We start from the raw sequence: 18,202 nt of genomic DNA, 5'->3' as shown, positions 1-18,202 counted from the left end.
AAAATATCTAACGCCACCAGCTCATTAACTAGAGACACCTGAATAGACTGTATAGGTGGTACATATGGGTGTTTAGGCGGCTTCCGCCGGGCACACTCGGGACACGCGCGAACGTGCCCGACGACATCCGTCATCATGCTGTGCCAAAAGTAATCTCGCTGCAACGTCAATAGGGTCTTCTGCACCCCCAGATGTAATAGCGTGTCGCAATGCAGAGTCCTAATCAATTCGTACCACAAGGACGCTGGTACAACAAGACGCCAGCGTTCCTGTAACCCTTCCCTCCACATCAGCAGTCCATCGCGGAGAGCGGTTCCCGGCGTTCCCCCAGAACCCGGTCCCCCACTCTCCTTCGCAGCCCGACTCCGCAGGGTCCCCAATGAATCGTCCAGAATTTGTTCACGCATCCATACAGCCCTTGGAAGGTTCAAAACCCCATCAGCCGGTCCCGGCCCAACTGGAGCCTCAGGCACCTCGACCGCCAACGCAACAGGCTGAGGGGGCTGCTAGATCGGCGCACACCTATGCGTCCCCGACGCGCACGCGCAAGGGGATCGCTGCGGCAACCTAGAGAGCGCGTCCGCATTCGCGTGACGCACCCCCTTCCGATGATGAATTTGGAAGGAAAATTCCTGCAGCGTGTCCAACCACCGCGCCAGCTGGCCGGATGGTTGGTCCACCTTCAGGGCATACTGCAAGGCCGCATGATCCGTGCGCACAATAAACGAACGGCCGTAGAGATACGGTCGAAATTGGCGGAGAAAGTAAACAATAGCCAAAAGTTCCCGGCGAGTGACGCAGTAGCGGGTTTCGGCGGGAGACAAAACCCGGCTACCGTACGCCACCACGCGCTCCACACCGCCCTTGGACTGCGACAACACGGCCCCAATGCCCGTGTCACTCACGTTCGTATCCAGAATGAAGGGGTGATCAAAATCTGGATAATCCAACGTTGGCGCCGTAGCCAACCGATTGCGCAGGCCTTGAAACGCCGACTCCTCCGGCGGTCCCCAATCAAATTTCCGTCCTTTACCCGTAAGGAGGTGCAGAGGCCTCGCGATCGTTGCAAAATTGGGAACAAACCTACGATAATATGAGGCAATCCCCAAAAACCGACGCACATCCCCCACCGTGGCCGGGGTTGGCCAGTCACGGACGCACGCCGTCTTGTCCGGATCCCTGGCAACCCCGTCCGCACTAACGATATGTCCCAAATAGCGCACGGACCGTTGCAGTAGGTGACATTTCTTAGGTTTAAATTTCAATTTTGCGGAACGCATCCTGGCGAACACCGCCTCCAACCTCAGTAAATGTTCGTCAAATGTGCGGCTGAAGACGATAATATCGTCTAAATATATCAGACATGTCTCCCACTGCAACCCCGTTAATACCAGTTCCATCAACCTCTGAAATGTGGCGGGGGCAGCATTCAACCCCATCGGAAGACAATTCAACCCCATCGGAAGACAATTACCCCTGCGGCGTACGGAAAGCAGTCTTTTCCCGCGAGGACTCATTGAGGGGAAGCTGCCAGAATCCCGAAGAGAGATCCAGCGTCGAAAATAACTTCGCCCCCGACAAGGCATCGAGGGAATCGTCCATACGCGGCAGGGGGTACGCATCTGCCACGGACACTTTATTCAATTTCCGAAAATCCACACAAAATCGCAACTTCCCGTCTTTCTTCTTGACCAAGACAACAGGCGCACCCCATGGGCTATTAAATGGAGAGATTATGTCCGCAGCCAACATGTCGTCCACTGCCCCTCGAACATGATCTCGCTCCGCCGGACTCATCCGATGCGAGTTCAACCGAATAGGAGCAGCGTCCCCCATGTCAATATGATGAGAAAGCATGGAGGTGCGTCCCAAGTCCAGATCGTCGGAGCTAAACACATCCGAATAATTCAACAATAACGCGCAAAGCGCGAACCGTTGTTCCCCGGAAAGGGAAGAATTTTCTCCGCACAATTCGGCTATCCAGCGATTATCAGGGGCCGCATAGGCCGAAACACCAGCAACCATCTCCCGGCGGCCCAGATAGTCCTGGGCCGTAAACGCTGTGGTGGCGTGTGCCACAACCGTTCCAGCCGGCACACACACATTTTCCGTACTCCCATTAAGCACTTGCAAAAATGGCTGCTGGTCCGGCCGGATAATAGTCTGTGCCCCTACGAGCGCCGATCCGCCCGTTATAGTAGCGGACGGCGATAATAAAACTCCAGTTGCTCCCTCTCGACCAGGTACAGGTTTCCGATACCGCAAGGGGATAAGCATCTGTGAGACCGGTGGAATGTCAACAGATACCTCGGACAGCGCCTGCACCTGGCCGACCGGAGCAGGTCGCCTCCAGGGCGACGGCAGAAATGTAGCTTTATGCCCACCCGGTAATCCGATACAGCAGTTCTCATTAATTCTTATTAGAATGGGCATTTTGGCCAGAAAATCAGTTCCCAACAAACACGGAACCGCAAGGGACCTCGAAATTAACACAATTCCCGAGGCCGACACTCCCCCGATAGATATATTAGCGTCCACCTGGCCCACAATGCCCATACTACCCCCATTCGCCGCAACGCAGGAATCGTAAACCGGACGCACGGTCTCTGGTGGGATGCCCAACAGATGGAAAATTACATCCGATATAATAGTCGCGGACGCCCCGGAGTCCACTAAAATGTGCACGTCCACCCCCTGTATAGAACCCGGTACAGTGGACGAACCAGTAGCGGCCGCGACGACCCGTCGTGCCAATTTACGCCACTGCGTTACTGAGCGACATGGCCCAGTCGATGGCCTCCCGTTATTAACAACACCCGGATCGCGCGACAATGGTGATGAATGAGGTGTCAAGCCTTGCCGGGTGTCTGGTGCGCACCGACTTGCCTGTCCTGGAGGATCCTTCCGCGGCACATCTGCTGTCGAGGCCTCCTGCTGGGGCGGACCTGGGATACGGGCCCAGCAGTCCCTGGCGTAATGGCCCTTACGACCGCAGCGGAAGCACTTGATGTCGTTGCGCCGCGTCGCAGGTCCACCATCCCGACGCTCCCGCGTCGGCGGCGCAGATCGCGGCCCCGGTCCACCGCGGGCCGACCACCGAGCAGAGGCGGCTGTCAGCTCCTGCGGGCCCCCCCCGTCAGGAACGTACACCGCCTTCTTGGGATCCCAACCCACGGCACCTCCCTCGATGATGGGCTCCCCGTCCACGCCGTGACTTGCTTCCAGCGGTGTAGGTTAAACTGTGCATCAAGACACTTTGCGGCCGCCCGGGATGTCAGCTTTTCGTGGCCACACACCGGCATAGGGATCCCCAAATCCCGGGACAGCTCGAGCATTTTGCCCAAAATGAGGGGTTCGAGTAGGTCAGGCTCCGTCTCCGGGTATGCGGCCATGGCTAACTCCAAGACAGCACCCCTGTATGCCACCGGCGACTCCTCAGGTGCTCACTGGCGTTGAACAAACCGGCGGTGAGCATCATCCGGCGGCTCGTATGCATCCGCCATCTCTTCGAAAACTCCTCTCAACGTTTTCTTTTTCTCGGCCTTTATAGAACCGAAGAATCGCACCGACTCGTCGTCGAGAAGAGTTGGCAGAACCTCCAGGGCCTCTGCGTCAGTCCACCTGGCGGAGCGCACTGCCGCCAAAAATCTGCAGGCGAAAGCACTCCAATCGCCACCGATGGAGAATTCCTTAACAGTTGTCAGATGCTTGCTGCGACTCCTTGCTGCGCCGTCCTCAGCAGGTGACTCATCACGCGGCATATTAAAAATGGCGTCGCATCGCAACGTGTCCAAGATGGCGGCTCCCCGCCGCGGAGAGTGCAAGATGGCGGCTTCCCGCCGTTCTTCCCCTGCCACGCCCAAGATGGCGTCTTCGTGCCGTGTGGCAGATGGCGCTGGCAGCGCAGGCAAGGCCGAGGCCTGTGGATCACCACCGGGCCTCACCGACGCCATCGCCGGCATGACGAGGTCGCACAATTGTGCCAGCACGGTTTTCAAGGTCTCCAGCTGCGCCGCCATCTGCCTCCATCGTAAGTCCGCATCCTCCGGCGCGGACGGGTCCACCGACGCGGCGACATCTTGTACTCCCGGACCCGTACTCGTTCCCGCTCGGTTCTCCTCCTCCATCGCAGGCAGGTCCACCGCCTGAGGAAGGTCGTCGTCGTCGGATGATGTAGCAGACGTTGGTGCAGGAATAATCTTTCTTCTGAGCTGTTTTGACATGCCGTTTCACTTTTGACACCAGTGTAATAAAGGACTCTTCCACGTTGTCTGTCTCCGTTGTCCTTTATTTGGGTTCTTACAACTTTGTCCGCACGGCCCTTGCTCAGAGCCTTCCGCTTGGCAGCTTGACAGCTGCCGTCGCTCACGTAGCCTTTTCTCCGCTCCCGATGCAGCTCCGCTGCAGGCGTCGCTCACGTAGCCTTTTCCCCCTAGTGCAGTCTCTCAGCTGCTCTCGCTGCAGCCTCACAGCTGTTCTCCGTTCCACCCGTGCCCGGACACCGCTGGCCGACGGTGCCGAGTCCCACCGCGTGGCGATCACGCCACTCTCCACCCTCTGCCCTGCGTGACCTCCTCCTGTCTCTATTCTCTCACTCTCCCCTCGTCTCTTCCGGTTACCGCCCTTAAGAGCTTACCCCTCTCTCCCACGTGACCTAACCCCTCCCCCCGTGATGTCATATCCGCGAGGCCGTTTACGCCCGCATTACATATGGAATGTCAGATGATCGATATGTAAGGAAACTCTCTTTACAAAAATATTAATGAGTAGTGATTTATGTTGGGGAAAATATGTCCATTTTAGTTACTATAAATCGTTTTCAGGTGTTATCTTCTGGGGTCGCTCAATTACATGATTTGGCATTCTGATCATTTTATGAGTTCCTCAGGGTTATTTTCTCCACGTGGGAATATGGGATCTCAACACCAGGAGACATGAACAGACAACAATAGCTATGCATCTTTATTTTTCTCTCTCTCTAAAAGTGCATCTTCTTTAAATATACCATTTCACACACATTGTAAATGAGATGCCTTCATCTAACAGTGGAATGATCATGACCGATGATGATTGAGCAAATGCATCCAGATCTTCAGATGGAAGTCCTCTTCCAGCATGACAATGCCAAACCATGCACGTGCCTGAGAACTTCAAAGGCCATTATTATTCCTCAAGATGAACTTTGCTTCCCCATTAACCACCCTCACATTTTCATCTGAATGGCCCTTTGATGGAGAGCTCACATGGACAACATTTTGGAAATAACTCTGCTGTACAGGATGCTGTTCATAAATGATTACATGACGCTGATTATTAATTTTAAAACAGGCCATTTATATAATTCGAGGTTGCTATAATAGTGTGCTTTATCGTCATGCTTCCATGCCAAATAATACATTTTTCTTACTAACAAAACTGACTACAAAATCACGTATTTATCTACAAAATAACTGCTTGTTTTCTTGGGTTGTGTCTCATTTTGACACGGTTTTCTGTCTCCAGGACCTGGAATGGAGTAGCAAAGATATAAAGGAGGGCCTGGCAGAGAAGAGGGATCCGGCTAACGACAGCAAAGCAAAGCTGCCCAAGTTTGGCTCTGAGAGCAGCTGCAGTCCAGCAGCAAACAGCAAACCACCGCCGCTGCTGCCCGTTCTGCCACCCGTGCAGTTCTACGGCACGACTCCTCGACCGCCCTCCCCAGACCACGGCAGTGACGGCACCAGCAAAGGAGCCACGCTCGTGACAGAATCGGCGGCGGCTGTGGTGACGGCAGCGCGGGCCAACGCGGGCAAGAAACCGGGAAGGCAGGAGGGCAAGGAGGGTGTTGGCGGCAGCAGGCAGAGTGGTGGGCACGCGGCGTCGAGCAAGCCGGCCCTCGCCCCCACGAGGCTGGCGCAACAGGGCAGGGAAGGGACGCACAACAGGGACACGTCGCAGAGCAGGGAAACGATGCTGAACAAGCAAGTGCTGCTAAGCAAAGACACGGAACAGAGTCAGGTGTTGTTAACACTTGCACGCACGTGCACACACTGAGTTGTGTGGTTTGGAATGGCCTCTCGTGGATGGCGGGGTTACCACGAAGCCAATTCACATGGAGAAAGTGGCTTCATTTCGACTGTAGATGTTTGGTTATTGCATGTGGTTATTTATGAAAGTACTGTAACGGAAACCTCAAAGACCCTGTGATGTAACGGGTTTTTTCAGATTAATCATTATGGTGTATTTTGGCTCAGATCCATAATTTGGTAGTTTACAACTATAGTGAATTGTCGACAATATGTATGTTTATATCTTCTTGGTTCTTTCGGTAAAGTCACGTAGAAGGGAAGTAATAAAATAATAAAAATAAAACATAATAAAACAATTTTCACAAAGTGAAAACAATTCTCACAAAGTGAGAATTGTTTTATTATGTTTTATTTTTATTATTTTATTACTTCCCTTCTACGTGACTTTACCGAAAGAACCAAGAAGATGAATCCCTGCAGTCACGAAAGCTTTAAATCGAAATGTATGTTTATAACCACAAAGTGTAACTCAAGCAAATGCTTTGGTATATAAGCACAGATCAAAGAACCCCCTTACAACTCTTATCATTTACAGTGTTGGTAAATTAATTATGATTATTGTGAGTTACTTTCCTGTATTTAAATGCAATTGTATATTTGTCTTCATTACAAATTATGATGCATGATCACAGGGGCGGTTTCTTCATTAGGGCGATTGGGCGACGCACCACCAATGTCATTCAACCACAGAGTCACGCTAGCCATCACTGTGCCTCTGGATATAGTCCAATCAGCGTCATGCTACGTTCTGTGGAGTACCGCCTCTTTTTGGGCGATTTCCCTCCGGCTGAGAATCGCCCCGAGTGGTCCCATAGACTTCCATTCAAAGATGTTTTTTTTCGAAAGGGGGGCGCTGCAATGCATTCTCTATGGCTTCCGGAAGGGCTCGCACTAACGTGCTTACGTCATCATACGTAAGCACGTTTCATCCAACCAAATTATTTGTCGCCACCTAGTGGAATCTTTAATAAAAGAAACATGAGTGGATTGTATTAATAGTGAGTATAGAAACAAACAAGATGTATTGTAAGAGTCACTTTATTTTTCATTAATATTAAAGAAGTGAAGTTACCTTTACATGCTTAAGCTGTTAATTTATCCTTTGCATGGGTGGACCTTATCCTTATCAATCATCCAGACATTTGCCCCCCCTGAGAGATTTTGCAGGAGCCACCACTGCATGATCATATGTATTCCATTTCATATGACCAGATAAATGAGCATTGCTTATTTAATTTTTTTACATTTGAGAGAAGATCAAATATCTTCATGACAGGTTTGTTTAAACCATTCTAGGTTGAAATGAAAGGTTGCCAGGAGTTACCCAAGCTAAATCTAAACATAATTAACTTGCCTTTTGCCCGTCCAAGGATGGGTGTGTTGCAGTAAATCTGAAACTTGCAAGCGAAAAGCAGACCGCGACGTGATATTCATTGCATCAATTCTTGTGCAATTTGTAAGGGCGCGGTGACACAGACTTATTTCATTTCAAGGTTATAATCCCTTGTTCGTCATGACGTCCTTTTTACTTCTGTGTCTCAATAGCGTTACGGAGATCGCGTGACGTGAGGGTTCTGCCTTTGTAGTGAGGGTTGTAAGTTGATGCCGAGGAGGGGGGAGGAGGCGCCCCCCCCCCATGTGGAGTGACGTCAGCCGCTAATTATTATGAATGAGGGGGGCTGTTCGCTGTTGAGTGACGTCACTTGCGCATTATTATTAGTGAGGGGGGGGAGTACTCCATATTGAGTGACGTCACCCGCTCATGATTATTAATGAGGGGGGCTGGTCGACGTGGAGTGACGTCACGAGTGTTGCACACAGACATTCTTGGCTCATAGTCGGTAATTATAATAGGGGGGTTGTCTATTTGGAGGACGTCACCTGCTCATGAATATTAATGAGGGGGGCTGGTCGACGTGGAGTGACGTCACGAGCGTTAAGGACAGACATTCCTGGGTGATTATAGTAGTCAGCTGATGATGGTTGCTTGTGTTGCAATCGAAACGTCGTGAGTTATTTATATATATATCTTTTTTCACCTATGTGACTTTACCGAAAGAACCAAAGAGTATGGATCCTTGCAGTCACGAAAACTTCAAATCTAGAATGATTATAGTAGGTATGGTTATTCGGATTCTGTCGAATGGTTCAGGACTCTAGTCAAACTTAAGAGATGAATCATAACGTCTAAGAGTAGTAAGACTAAATATACACCAGAATTACTTGAATAGGCACTGTCATGATGCTCACTTCCTCTTTAAATGAATGCCAGAGCCAGGTTACAGCAGTGGAGGAGATGAGTAAGGAAGTTGGAATCTCTTTGGTGACTGGGAATGGGAGCCCTGCACTAAGCCATCCTCCAGCCGTGTGCCAGGACAGTCCAGACACTGGCAAAGCAGAAGAGGACACCTCCAAGGTATGTTACTGGCTTGTGGCCAAACCCACTACATAGACCAACTTACATGACCAGACAACTGTTGCTACATTGCGATAGAATTAGACGCTTGCCTCCAGGAGCTTTTAACCCATTATTTTTTCTACATGCACTATATTCCTTCAAACTTGCAATGCTATATCAATGCAAATGTGGTTTATCTGTATTATGGGACCCTTGGTGAGAGATTGAGCTCATAAAGAACAACAATAATGGTGATGATGACATTTTCCATTAAATAGTTTAAAATAATATTTAATATTTGTTGTTATCAATGATTCGCATATTTCTATATAGGTATGTAAGCTGAACACCAGCAGCTAATCAGTTTCTGAACCTAGCCTTGGGCCCCCCTAGGTTGATTGTGCCTCAAGTGAGAACCTGTCGCGGTATGGTCATGAACATCATTGCTTGCAAGAAAACTGCAGTTGTGTGCGTGCGTGTTACTCGCCTCACTACCCTCTCGTGTGCTGTGCCCCCCTCTTATTAGCTGCTCTTACTGTACTGTCGATGAAAATACAAAGATTCCACATTTTTCTATGTTGTTGGGGTAAAGGGCCATCCATAAATGACGTCACGCACCTAGGGGGGGGGGGATCAGACATTTGTGACGATGTGTGACGAGGGGGGGGGTTTGAGAAATGTGACATCACATCAAAATGTGCAACTTTAAATAAATATAGTCAACACGTTCTACTTAATTAAATATACTTTTTAATAAATGTCTTGTGCTACAACATCAGAGTGCAGCGCCACATTAAATACGCACTACAATGACAATAGTTTAAAGCGATTTTAAGCATGTTTTATTTTGGGGGGGGGGGGGGTGGCAGAGCTTTGTGACGTCATATTTGAGAGGGGGGTCTGACTTTTTGTGACGCCGTGTGACGAGGGGGGGGGGGGTCAAAAATCGTCCAAAATCGCGTGACGTCAAACTGAACCAAGGGCAGGTGCCGGTCATGTCCAGGTACCACATGCCGACCGAAGCGCATGACCGTGATTTTCACTCGGATCGCCAGGATCACAACGCAATGCTCACAACACTCAGTGCACACCGAAGGAGGCCTTGCACTGTGGCACCGTGGGACTCTGGCCGTTGTTGTTGTTGTTTCCTCACACAGCGGGACCGCGATGGTGGGGATACCGGTGGAGCGAGGCCGGACGCGATGTCTCGGCACACGAGCCTCGTGCTAGCTCGGCTTGGCATGACCACCGTCACCGACGTCACAACGGGGGCGTCCGCATTCAGGTGCCGCCCTCCATCACAACCACAGGCTGTGGTTGCTTTAGGTCAGCGGTGGACAATACACCAAAGCGCTATGGGCCATTCTGGTGGACCTCAACGGGCTTTGCGGTCCACCAGAAAGGTATGACCAATTATTTTCTGGATTTAACCTTGTATTCCAAGGCCGTAATTATAATATATATTGGGGACACACACAAAATGCCACCCCCCCAATATATTGCTATAAAATAGATTTATGTTTATATGATTGTGGTTATGGTTGTACTTTATTAATCCATAATCTCTGCCATTACATACAATGAAACAAGAAAAGGTAAAAAAGAAAAAACAGAGCAATGTAATATTCAACATTATTGTAATAAATAAATAAAAGTCTATCCTATGTGTTAGTGCATTTTTTAATATTTTAGGCAGGAAATGGCAGGAAATTAGTTTAAAAAAAAAAAAAATTTGGGTTGGGACCCCCAGACCCCTGGAAGATTTGGTTCCCCCCCAATGTTGACTCCATGGCTACGGCCTTGTTGTATTCTACTCTAGAGAAAAAGTACTAGCGCCATCTATTGGTAGGTTTTCTACTTTTTTAAATGTATCAGTTGATTTTATTTGCCATCAGCTTTAACGAAAATTGTTGCGATTATGTTCGCCTTCTGATTTGTCCCGAGATGTACCCAAAAATATTTTGCCATCTACCCGTGGATCACGATCCACATATTGGCCGCGGCTGCTTGATGTTTCATTGTTCAGGCACCGTAACTTCACCAGCTTCTATGGTGCACCGAGTTGTGTATGTCTGGCTGGTTACAGTTTTTGTATCATTGAGGAGAAGCCTTTATCCAGCAGTAGGCTGACAAAGGAACTGTGCGTAAGGGAGGAAGTGCTTGAGCAGGTTCGGAAGGAGAGGTGTCAAGATGGGCAAACAAATCTCGAGTGTGCATCTTGTCAGAGGGAAAGGCTTGCTGGAAGGATGCTCGAGAAGAAATGATGTTGGGGGGAAAGGGCAGGAGGTAGAAGAAGGAAGTTGCTGCTCGATTAGCGAAATAAGTATGCCACAACGAAGAGGAAAATTACGAGGTTCAAGACGACGGATTGGACCAGTGGCGGCTCCTGCAAAATCTCTCAGGGGGGGCAAATGTCTGGATGATTTATAAGGATAAGGTCCACCCATGCAAAGGATAAATTAACAGCTTAAGCATGTAAAGGCAACTTCACTTCTTTAATATTAATGAAAAATAAAGTGACTCTTACAATACATCTTGTTTGTTTCTATACTCACTATTAATACAATCCACTCAAGTTTCTTTTATTAAAGATTCCACTAGGTGGCGACAAATAAAATTGTTGACTGAAACGTGCTTACGTATGATGACGTAAGCACGTTAGTGCGAGCCCTCCCGGAAGCCATAGAGAATGCATTGCAGCTCCCCCCCGTTCGAAAAAAAACATCTTTGAATGTAAGTCTATGGGAACACTCTGGGCGATTCTCAGCCGGAGTGAAATCGCCCAAAAAGAGGCGGTACTCCACAGAACGTGACATGACGCTGATTGGACTATATCCAGAGGCACAGTGACGGCTAGCGTGACTCTGTGGTTGAATGACATTGGTGGTGCGTCGCCCAATCGCCCTAATGAAGAAACCGCCCCTGGATTGGACTAGACCAGGGGTCGGCAACCTACGGCTCCGGAGCCGCATGCGGCTCTTTACGGGCTGCTTCTTGACAATATGTACGTATGTACAGTATGTACTCAGATGCATTGCGGCTCTTGAAATACTGAATTTTGTACCGAATTGGAAAGAAATGGCTCTTCTTGTTATTTTGGTTGCCGACCCCTGGACTAGACCAAGACCTTAGCCTTAGGCAGAAAACTCGAGTGGGAAAGAGAGAGTTGTATCTTCATTGAATTCTGTGGCATCAGATGCACCGCAGAATGTGTCCGTTGGGTTCTATATTCTCAGCTCACTGGGTGAGTTGTATTTCGATTTAAAGCTTTCGTGACTGCAGGGGTTCATCTTCTTGGTTCTTTCGGTAAAGTCACGTAAAAGGGAAATAATAAAATAATAAAAATAAAACAATAAAATTCTCAGGAAAATGTTCTTGCTGTGGTTTTCACACCTGATGATGATTGCTTGTGTTGCAATCGAAACGTGAGAATTTTATTGTTTTATTGTTATTAATTTATTATTTCCCTTCTACGTGACTTTACCGAAAGAACCAAGAATATGGGTTGGTTGTGTTGATTATATTCTGCAGCTCAACTTGATTCAAGGTGTCTTGGATCTATTTACTTCTAAGGTCCCTCGAGCAAAGAGTGAACTATCTCCATTGGGAGCTATGGTTTCACTGAATCTGTAGTTCCAGATGTACAGGATTAATTGTATTAATTTACTTCTATAATCCTAAATTGAGTTCCATATCCAACATGTAAATGATCTCGATTGAGCATTTCAGTTGTACAGGTCCCAAATGAAGTTTTAGTTTTATGCTTATAGGTTTAAACGTGCAAGTGTATTCTGTTTAACCACAAGGGAACTCAAGAGACCAGGCTCGTCTCATTTGAGTGACCTGGTGCATGAGTTTGCAAGTAGAGGGCCATAATTGCTGTGTATAATCTCAATTGAGTGGTTTGTGCGTACTTTTCGAATTTGCCTGCGCACAATGGCCTACTCTTGCAAACGTAGATGGAGTCATTGTTGCTGTTGGATTAATTAGATGTAGCCCTTTTGTTACACCAGGATTCTCAGCCGCTTATTCTATAACCTTACGTCACCACGGGCAGTATTGTAGCAATGTGCTTTTCATGAGCAGTATTAATCACCCAAAATATGTAAAACATTGCCATTTTAAAAATAAGTTTGAAATAAGCAAATGCACCTTTATGCATACCCAATGGGGCGCCACAGTGGCGAGATGTTATTAACTACCTCGCCTTGTATACAGGAGGTCGTGGGTTCGATCCTGACCCTGACACCTGTACATTTGCATGTTCTCCCCGTGGCCACGTGCATTTTTCTCTGGGTCCTCTGGATATTTTTGTCTCTACATTTATAAACATGCATTTAGAGTATTTGGCTGTTATACATTGTCACATTATAAGCTCTTTCGTTGAGCTATCATTTGTGGCCAGGTCGCTTCTGAATAAGAGCTACATAGCTCAGTGGGCCTTAGCTGGTAAAATACAAATATTAGTTGCGTTTAGTACTTCTATAAGCGCATGGGTATGAGCGACACAAATATTCAATAAGTAACCTTCGTGAATACGGTTAAAGCAAATGTGTTCCTCTTTCATCAGGACATCTGAACGATTAAGAAAAACGAGCAATGCCTTCAAGAAGCCAACGCAGGCTGCCCTCCTCGCCCCCCGCCAGTGTGCGCTGGGCCAGGTCTGTGAAGCCTTCACATCGGTTTATGGACTCGTTTTCATAATCTTAACAAATCCAATCAGAAAAATCCGTCAAATTATACGTACTAAGTAACAGTATTCTCATTAATTACCAAAACAAATATTTAAAGTGTCTTCTTGCTCAAATTAGTATTAAGGCAAGTACTACTCTTAACCCTTTCCCATTTGGATGATGTATGTGTACGTCATCAGTTTTTATTCCATACACGTAGTTCATAGGAACGGAACCAGAAGAAAAACTAAAATAAAATAACTTTATCGGTAACGAGGCTCCCACAAGGCCACGCGGGATGGCGTGTGGCACAGTTTGGTGCCAGCTATCATAGAGTGTGGTCGTGTCGCTACGGTTCTCTGCGGTGAGTACAATGTCTTTAAAAACAGCGGCGCTACGCCTCTCTAAATAAAGTTAACGCTGAACCGCTTACACGATCCGAGATTCAGTGGTGACCGGGACCCATCCTCGGAACGGTAATGGGCTAATTAGTGACCCTGAAGTGGTGTCATTTCCACATCATTATGGTGTGGGCCAGTCCATCCATGGGATAACCACGGCTGACGTCCTACAAAGCGGTTATCATGTTAATGACGTCACAGATATGATGAGCCCAATCGACCCCCGATCAAGGTTTGAACTTTTAACCCTTCGAGTGCTCATGGAACGGTCTCCCAACAGCAAGAATGAGCAACCCAACGCTGCACCCACCGTCGTGTGCAGATCAGCTTGCAGGAGAAGACGGCGCAGTTCGATCACATGACCAACCTGCGCAAGCGGAAGGATGGCGTGCGTGCCGAGCGGAGGGAACTGCACCTGCCTGAGCTCAGCCTGCCTGCGCCCAGCCTCGATCCTCGCCCCGTTGACCCGGGTAACGGTCGCACAGTCCCGTGCAGAACAAGCTGATAAGTGGCTGGGTTTTTGCCCTCTCATCGCTTAAACACTGCCTATATTTCAAGATCTAACGAGTCTTGGCACATTCTGGGTGGTTTGCTCAAAGGTTATGATGATTCTTCTGAGATAATTTATAAGCAGCCCATTAATACTAGATTTGAAGCTTTCGTGACTGCAAGGATTCATACTCTTAGATTTTTTCGGTAAAGTCACGTAGGTAAAAAATAACAATAAAATTAATAAAAGTAAAATAAAAATCACGAGGTTTCGGAGGCAACACAGGTGGAACCGTCACAGCACGCTTGCTGTATCAAGTAAATGAGAAATTCCAAGAGACCCGACCTTGTATATATACTGGTTGAGGGGGGAGGAGCCAGGGTAGGCCCCTGGATAGGAGTTTTTTTTTTATTATTATAAGGTTGGTGCGGCTGAAGCTACGGCTAGTCTACATAACAGTATAACAGTACTTTTATTAATTTTAATTAAATTTGTATTTTTTACCTACGTGACTTTACCGAAAAAACCTAAGAGTATATAAGCCCATTAATAACCATTGCAGCATTTGGTATTATGATACTAATTGCTGCACGTGAATCCATAAGGCAAGTATTAAGTTAAAGTAGCAGAATCGCGATAACTTACAGTATGGTTTTCCTGAAGGCATGACATTTGACTACGAGTGTGGTTCACATCAACCATCATCACGTCTACGTTCTAAGGATGTGATGGCTGCGTCAATCCACCAAGGCAGCATTCCAATGAACGGGCGAACGTGTGCCTCAGCTCGCTAGCTTCAGTGGTCAGCGTGCTCACGAGTATGCGTAGAATCCAGTGCCGCTCCTACACCTGCCACTAATGTTACAGGGAGTTACCAAAGGAGCCGTCCATAAATGACATCACGCGATTTTGGACGATTTTTTACCCCCCCCCCCCCTTCGTCACACGGCGTCACAAAAAGTCAGACCCCCCCCTCAAATATGACGTCATAAATGTCTGACCCCCCCTAGGTGCGTGACGTCATTTATGGACGGCCCCAAAGTGCACCATACGGTGTAGGTCGTAGACCACTTTGATTGAATTGACAAGAGTTGTATGCTGGCATCATGGTTAAAGTCATGCACGTATCTAAATCTAAACTGTGAGTAGTTAGTTAATAACTCCTTGCATAACTTTTATTTCCACTCGCTGGAGTCTCACTCGCTGGTTACACCTGTATCTCAAGGGGCTCTCACGTGATTAAATGAAATACATTTGATGAATGCCTTGCAGCGGATGTTGAAACCAAACCAACGTAACAGTGTTTTGTGAGCGGGTTGGTGTATTTTGGCAGGCTCGATACACAAATGGATTCGTGAGGCTTGTGATGACAAATCCTCCAGAATCTTGAGCTACTGTCTTCACATACAGGGAAGCAAAAGCAGCTGAAGAGAGAGCCAGGCATGCGCTCACTTGATTCCAAGATACCTGTCATCACCGCCACGGATATTAGCCCTGGCAAGCAGAGCCATCAGGTAAGACTTATAGCATACACGCTCATGATGAGCAAAACAGGTCATGTATAACAAGTTCACCAAACAATCGGACACATCTGTCGGAGGGGGGCACGTCTGGAGAACAGCCAGAATGTGTAACTGGGAGAGCTATTGAAGGTGGACAGAAATACAAGATGAAACGGGGGTGAACGAGGGCAGGACGGAGTGCTTTTAGAACGATGCATTTGATAGTGGAGTGGGCAGCCCAAGGAAAGAAACGTTCCCGAGAGCACATTCATCCAATGAGATGGAGCGGTGAGTCGGTTCACGTGTGGGTTCGAGGTGGATCATCACATCGCGGCAGAAAGATCGTGAGAGGTGGCGGCAGCTTGAAGATGCCTTTAGCAGTGGATTGGCCATCATGTATTGACCATCATGTATTGATCATGATTAGGGGTTCGGGGTAGGGTCGAGTGGTAATAATTATGGGTTAGAAATTAGGTGTAAGGCCTTTTTAGGTTGTTGGAATTGTGGATGAGAGCTGCAGATTAAAGTACGGTATATGGGAAGTTAGGGGTTATAAGGAGCATTTATGGGTTGTAGTTATGGTTTAAAGTCATGTGTATTGGTTAAATATAGAAGTTTTGATTTGAATCTATAAAGTCTAAAGTGTGTTCAGCATGAGCCATAATGGTTTGGGTGGGCCTGTATTTAGAGTCTTGGTTCACGATAGACTACCCGTGTAAGTTTATTTAAGAAATAAAATTCCATTGCCTCTATTTGAGATACACCAAGGTCTTGCTTGGAAAATGTTTTATTACACTTTCCCATCTCATTTGGCCATCATCTCTTCAAATGATAGTATGTATAATATGTAACGATCTAATTGCATGTGCCCAGATTTTAGAGCATTATATTCCCCTTTGCTTTCATGGCCCTGCACGGCACATTCATCGCAAGTCACTCGTTCACATTCCACCCTTGACTTTGCCATCCCAGGAAAGCCCCGACTCCAACCTGCCCCGCCTGTGAGCTTTGGTCTCCGACTCCGGCGCAAACCCCCCCAGAGCAAATCAGTTCACCGGCAGGCACCTGGCGCAAGAAAGTTAAACAATGACGTAACTTGTCTGTACGGTTTCATTTACACACAGTGTACATTGTCTACCCGTGCTTGTGTATGTTATGATGGATACATTATTCAGTTTTGCACCAACACGCAAGATCGGTAAAGATCTTCGGTAATGACAGGAAGGGGGCAGGAGTGCATTGCACTCTCAAGAGGGATTTTCAGCACCCCATAGCTTGCAATTCAATGGTACAGTGCACAATATTATTAATTTAACTCATTATATATATAGTTGAAGTGGCTGGGCGATTTAATTGCTTCAATGCTGGTATCAAGAGCCCCCAGCCAGCAATATATTGAGATGTTTAAAACCCCAGGCTTCTGTCTTGAGATTAAACCAGTTTATCAAGTGTAGCGAGTTGATCATCTTGGCCTGGTCACTTCATGACTGCAAGAAAATCCACTTTACCACAACAAAAATCATCGTCTCTCCTACATGCGAGCATCAATTTCAGGCAAATTGATTCGACCCACAAAGGAGTGAAATCTTGCGGTTAAAATGCTCGATTGATGAGACACTGCAAGTTTTTTTTCTGTGGTCTCTCGTCTGGCGTCGCGTTCCTCGATACAAAGTTGCCAGAAAGGATGTTTCTGCACCTCGTGCCTTGACTTCGTTATGTCATGGAATGTGGTGTAATCTTCCTGCACTATATATCGACACGTAGCTAATAAATGAACACATTGCCATTCTTGTCTCCTACCTAAACATATTATATATGCCTGTTTTGATGTCTTCTGATCAGGTGTGATGTTAGCCCTAACTTCATCACAAGGCGGTACTGCTGCCACGTATACTTTGAGCAGGTGCTCAGCAGTTTTGTTGCGTCTATGAATGTAAAGACATGCTCAAACACTGTAATCGTAAATTGTTCACTATTAAATAGACAATGAAAGAAAAAGGTTAAGATGGGCACTTCGATTCTGTCTAATCATGGATATGCTGTCGGTTACATGGATGTTGGACATCCTGTGTCACTCAAGCCAGAAACAAGGTCATAGTCACAAGTCGCGGGGCATATAATGAAGTTAATAGTTTTCATTCACATGATGTGCTGTGAAGAGCCATTGACCGAAACGTTGCCTTTATTTGTTGTTTAAAGGGCCGTGTAATTTATGAATGTATTGAGTTTTGTTTTAAAAGCGTGCTTGTGAACCACTGGCAACTCGGCATCACCAAATAATTTGTATTTCTTCACGTGATTGCATGCCTTACGATTTGTATCAAGTGACCCGATTGAGTAACACACGGAATGTCCCATTTTATATGTAATAAAACCACAGGGTTCGATTACACGCGTGTGAAACATGGCGATGTGCGTATTTATTAACACTTCAACATGACCCCACCACATCTATACGCCAGGCTGCCCTCTACTCATTGCAAGTGGCATTTTCAAATGATTAACGGAGCCATCGGTAATGCACGAATTTCCAAAGGTGGTCCTGGGCCACTATAAAGTCATCGTTCCTATGGCAGGGATCCGTACATGCTGTACAATTCCCACACACGTGCTCCTTTTATTGCCCACAGCGACATCCCGGGGCGAGTCATACCTGGGCTGGGATTCGAA

General features: G+C 47.3%; 1 protein-coding gene across 1 annotated transcript in view; it reads left to right on the top strand.

The window, feature by feature from the left end:
• The window catches only part of LOC144724429 (uncharacterized), a 53,184-nt gene extending 35,262 nt beyond the window's left edge, over positions 1-17,922 (top strand). The window contains exons 9-15 of the mRNA XM_078603544.1: positions 5,503-5,997; positions 8,341-8,484; positions 9,624-9,751; positions 13,037-13,127; positions 13,863-14,010; positions 15,441-15,544; positions 16,505-17,922. Coding sequence (XP_078459670.1) covers positions 5,503-5,997; positions 8,341-8,484; positions 9,624-9,751; positions 13,037-13,127; positions 13,863-14,010; positions 15,441-15,544; positions 16,505-16,537 — 1,143 coding nt within the window. The 3' untranslated portion in view covers positions 16,538-17,922. The remainder of the gene's footprint in view (positions 1-5,502; positions 5,998-8,340; positions 8,485-9,623; positions 9,752-13,036; positions 13,128-13,862; positions 14,011-15,440; positions 15,545-16,504) is intronic.
• The last annotated feature ends 280 nt before the right edge of the window (positions 17,923-18,202 follow it).

Source organism: Lampetra planeri, chromosome 20 (assembly GCF_965212315.1).
Source record: "Lampetra planeri chromosome 20, kcLamPlan1.2.h2, whole genome shotgun sequence".
Taxonomy (NCBI): domain Eukaryota; kingdom Metazoa; phylum Chordata; class Hyperoartia; order Petromyzontiformes; family Petromyzontidae; genus Lampetra; species Lampetra planeri.
This window is presented reverse-complemented; position numbering and strand designations above follow the sequence as displayed.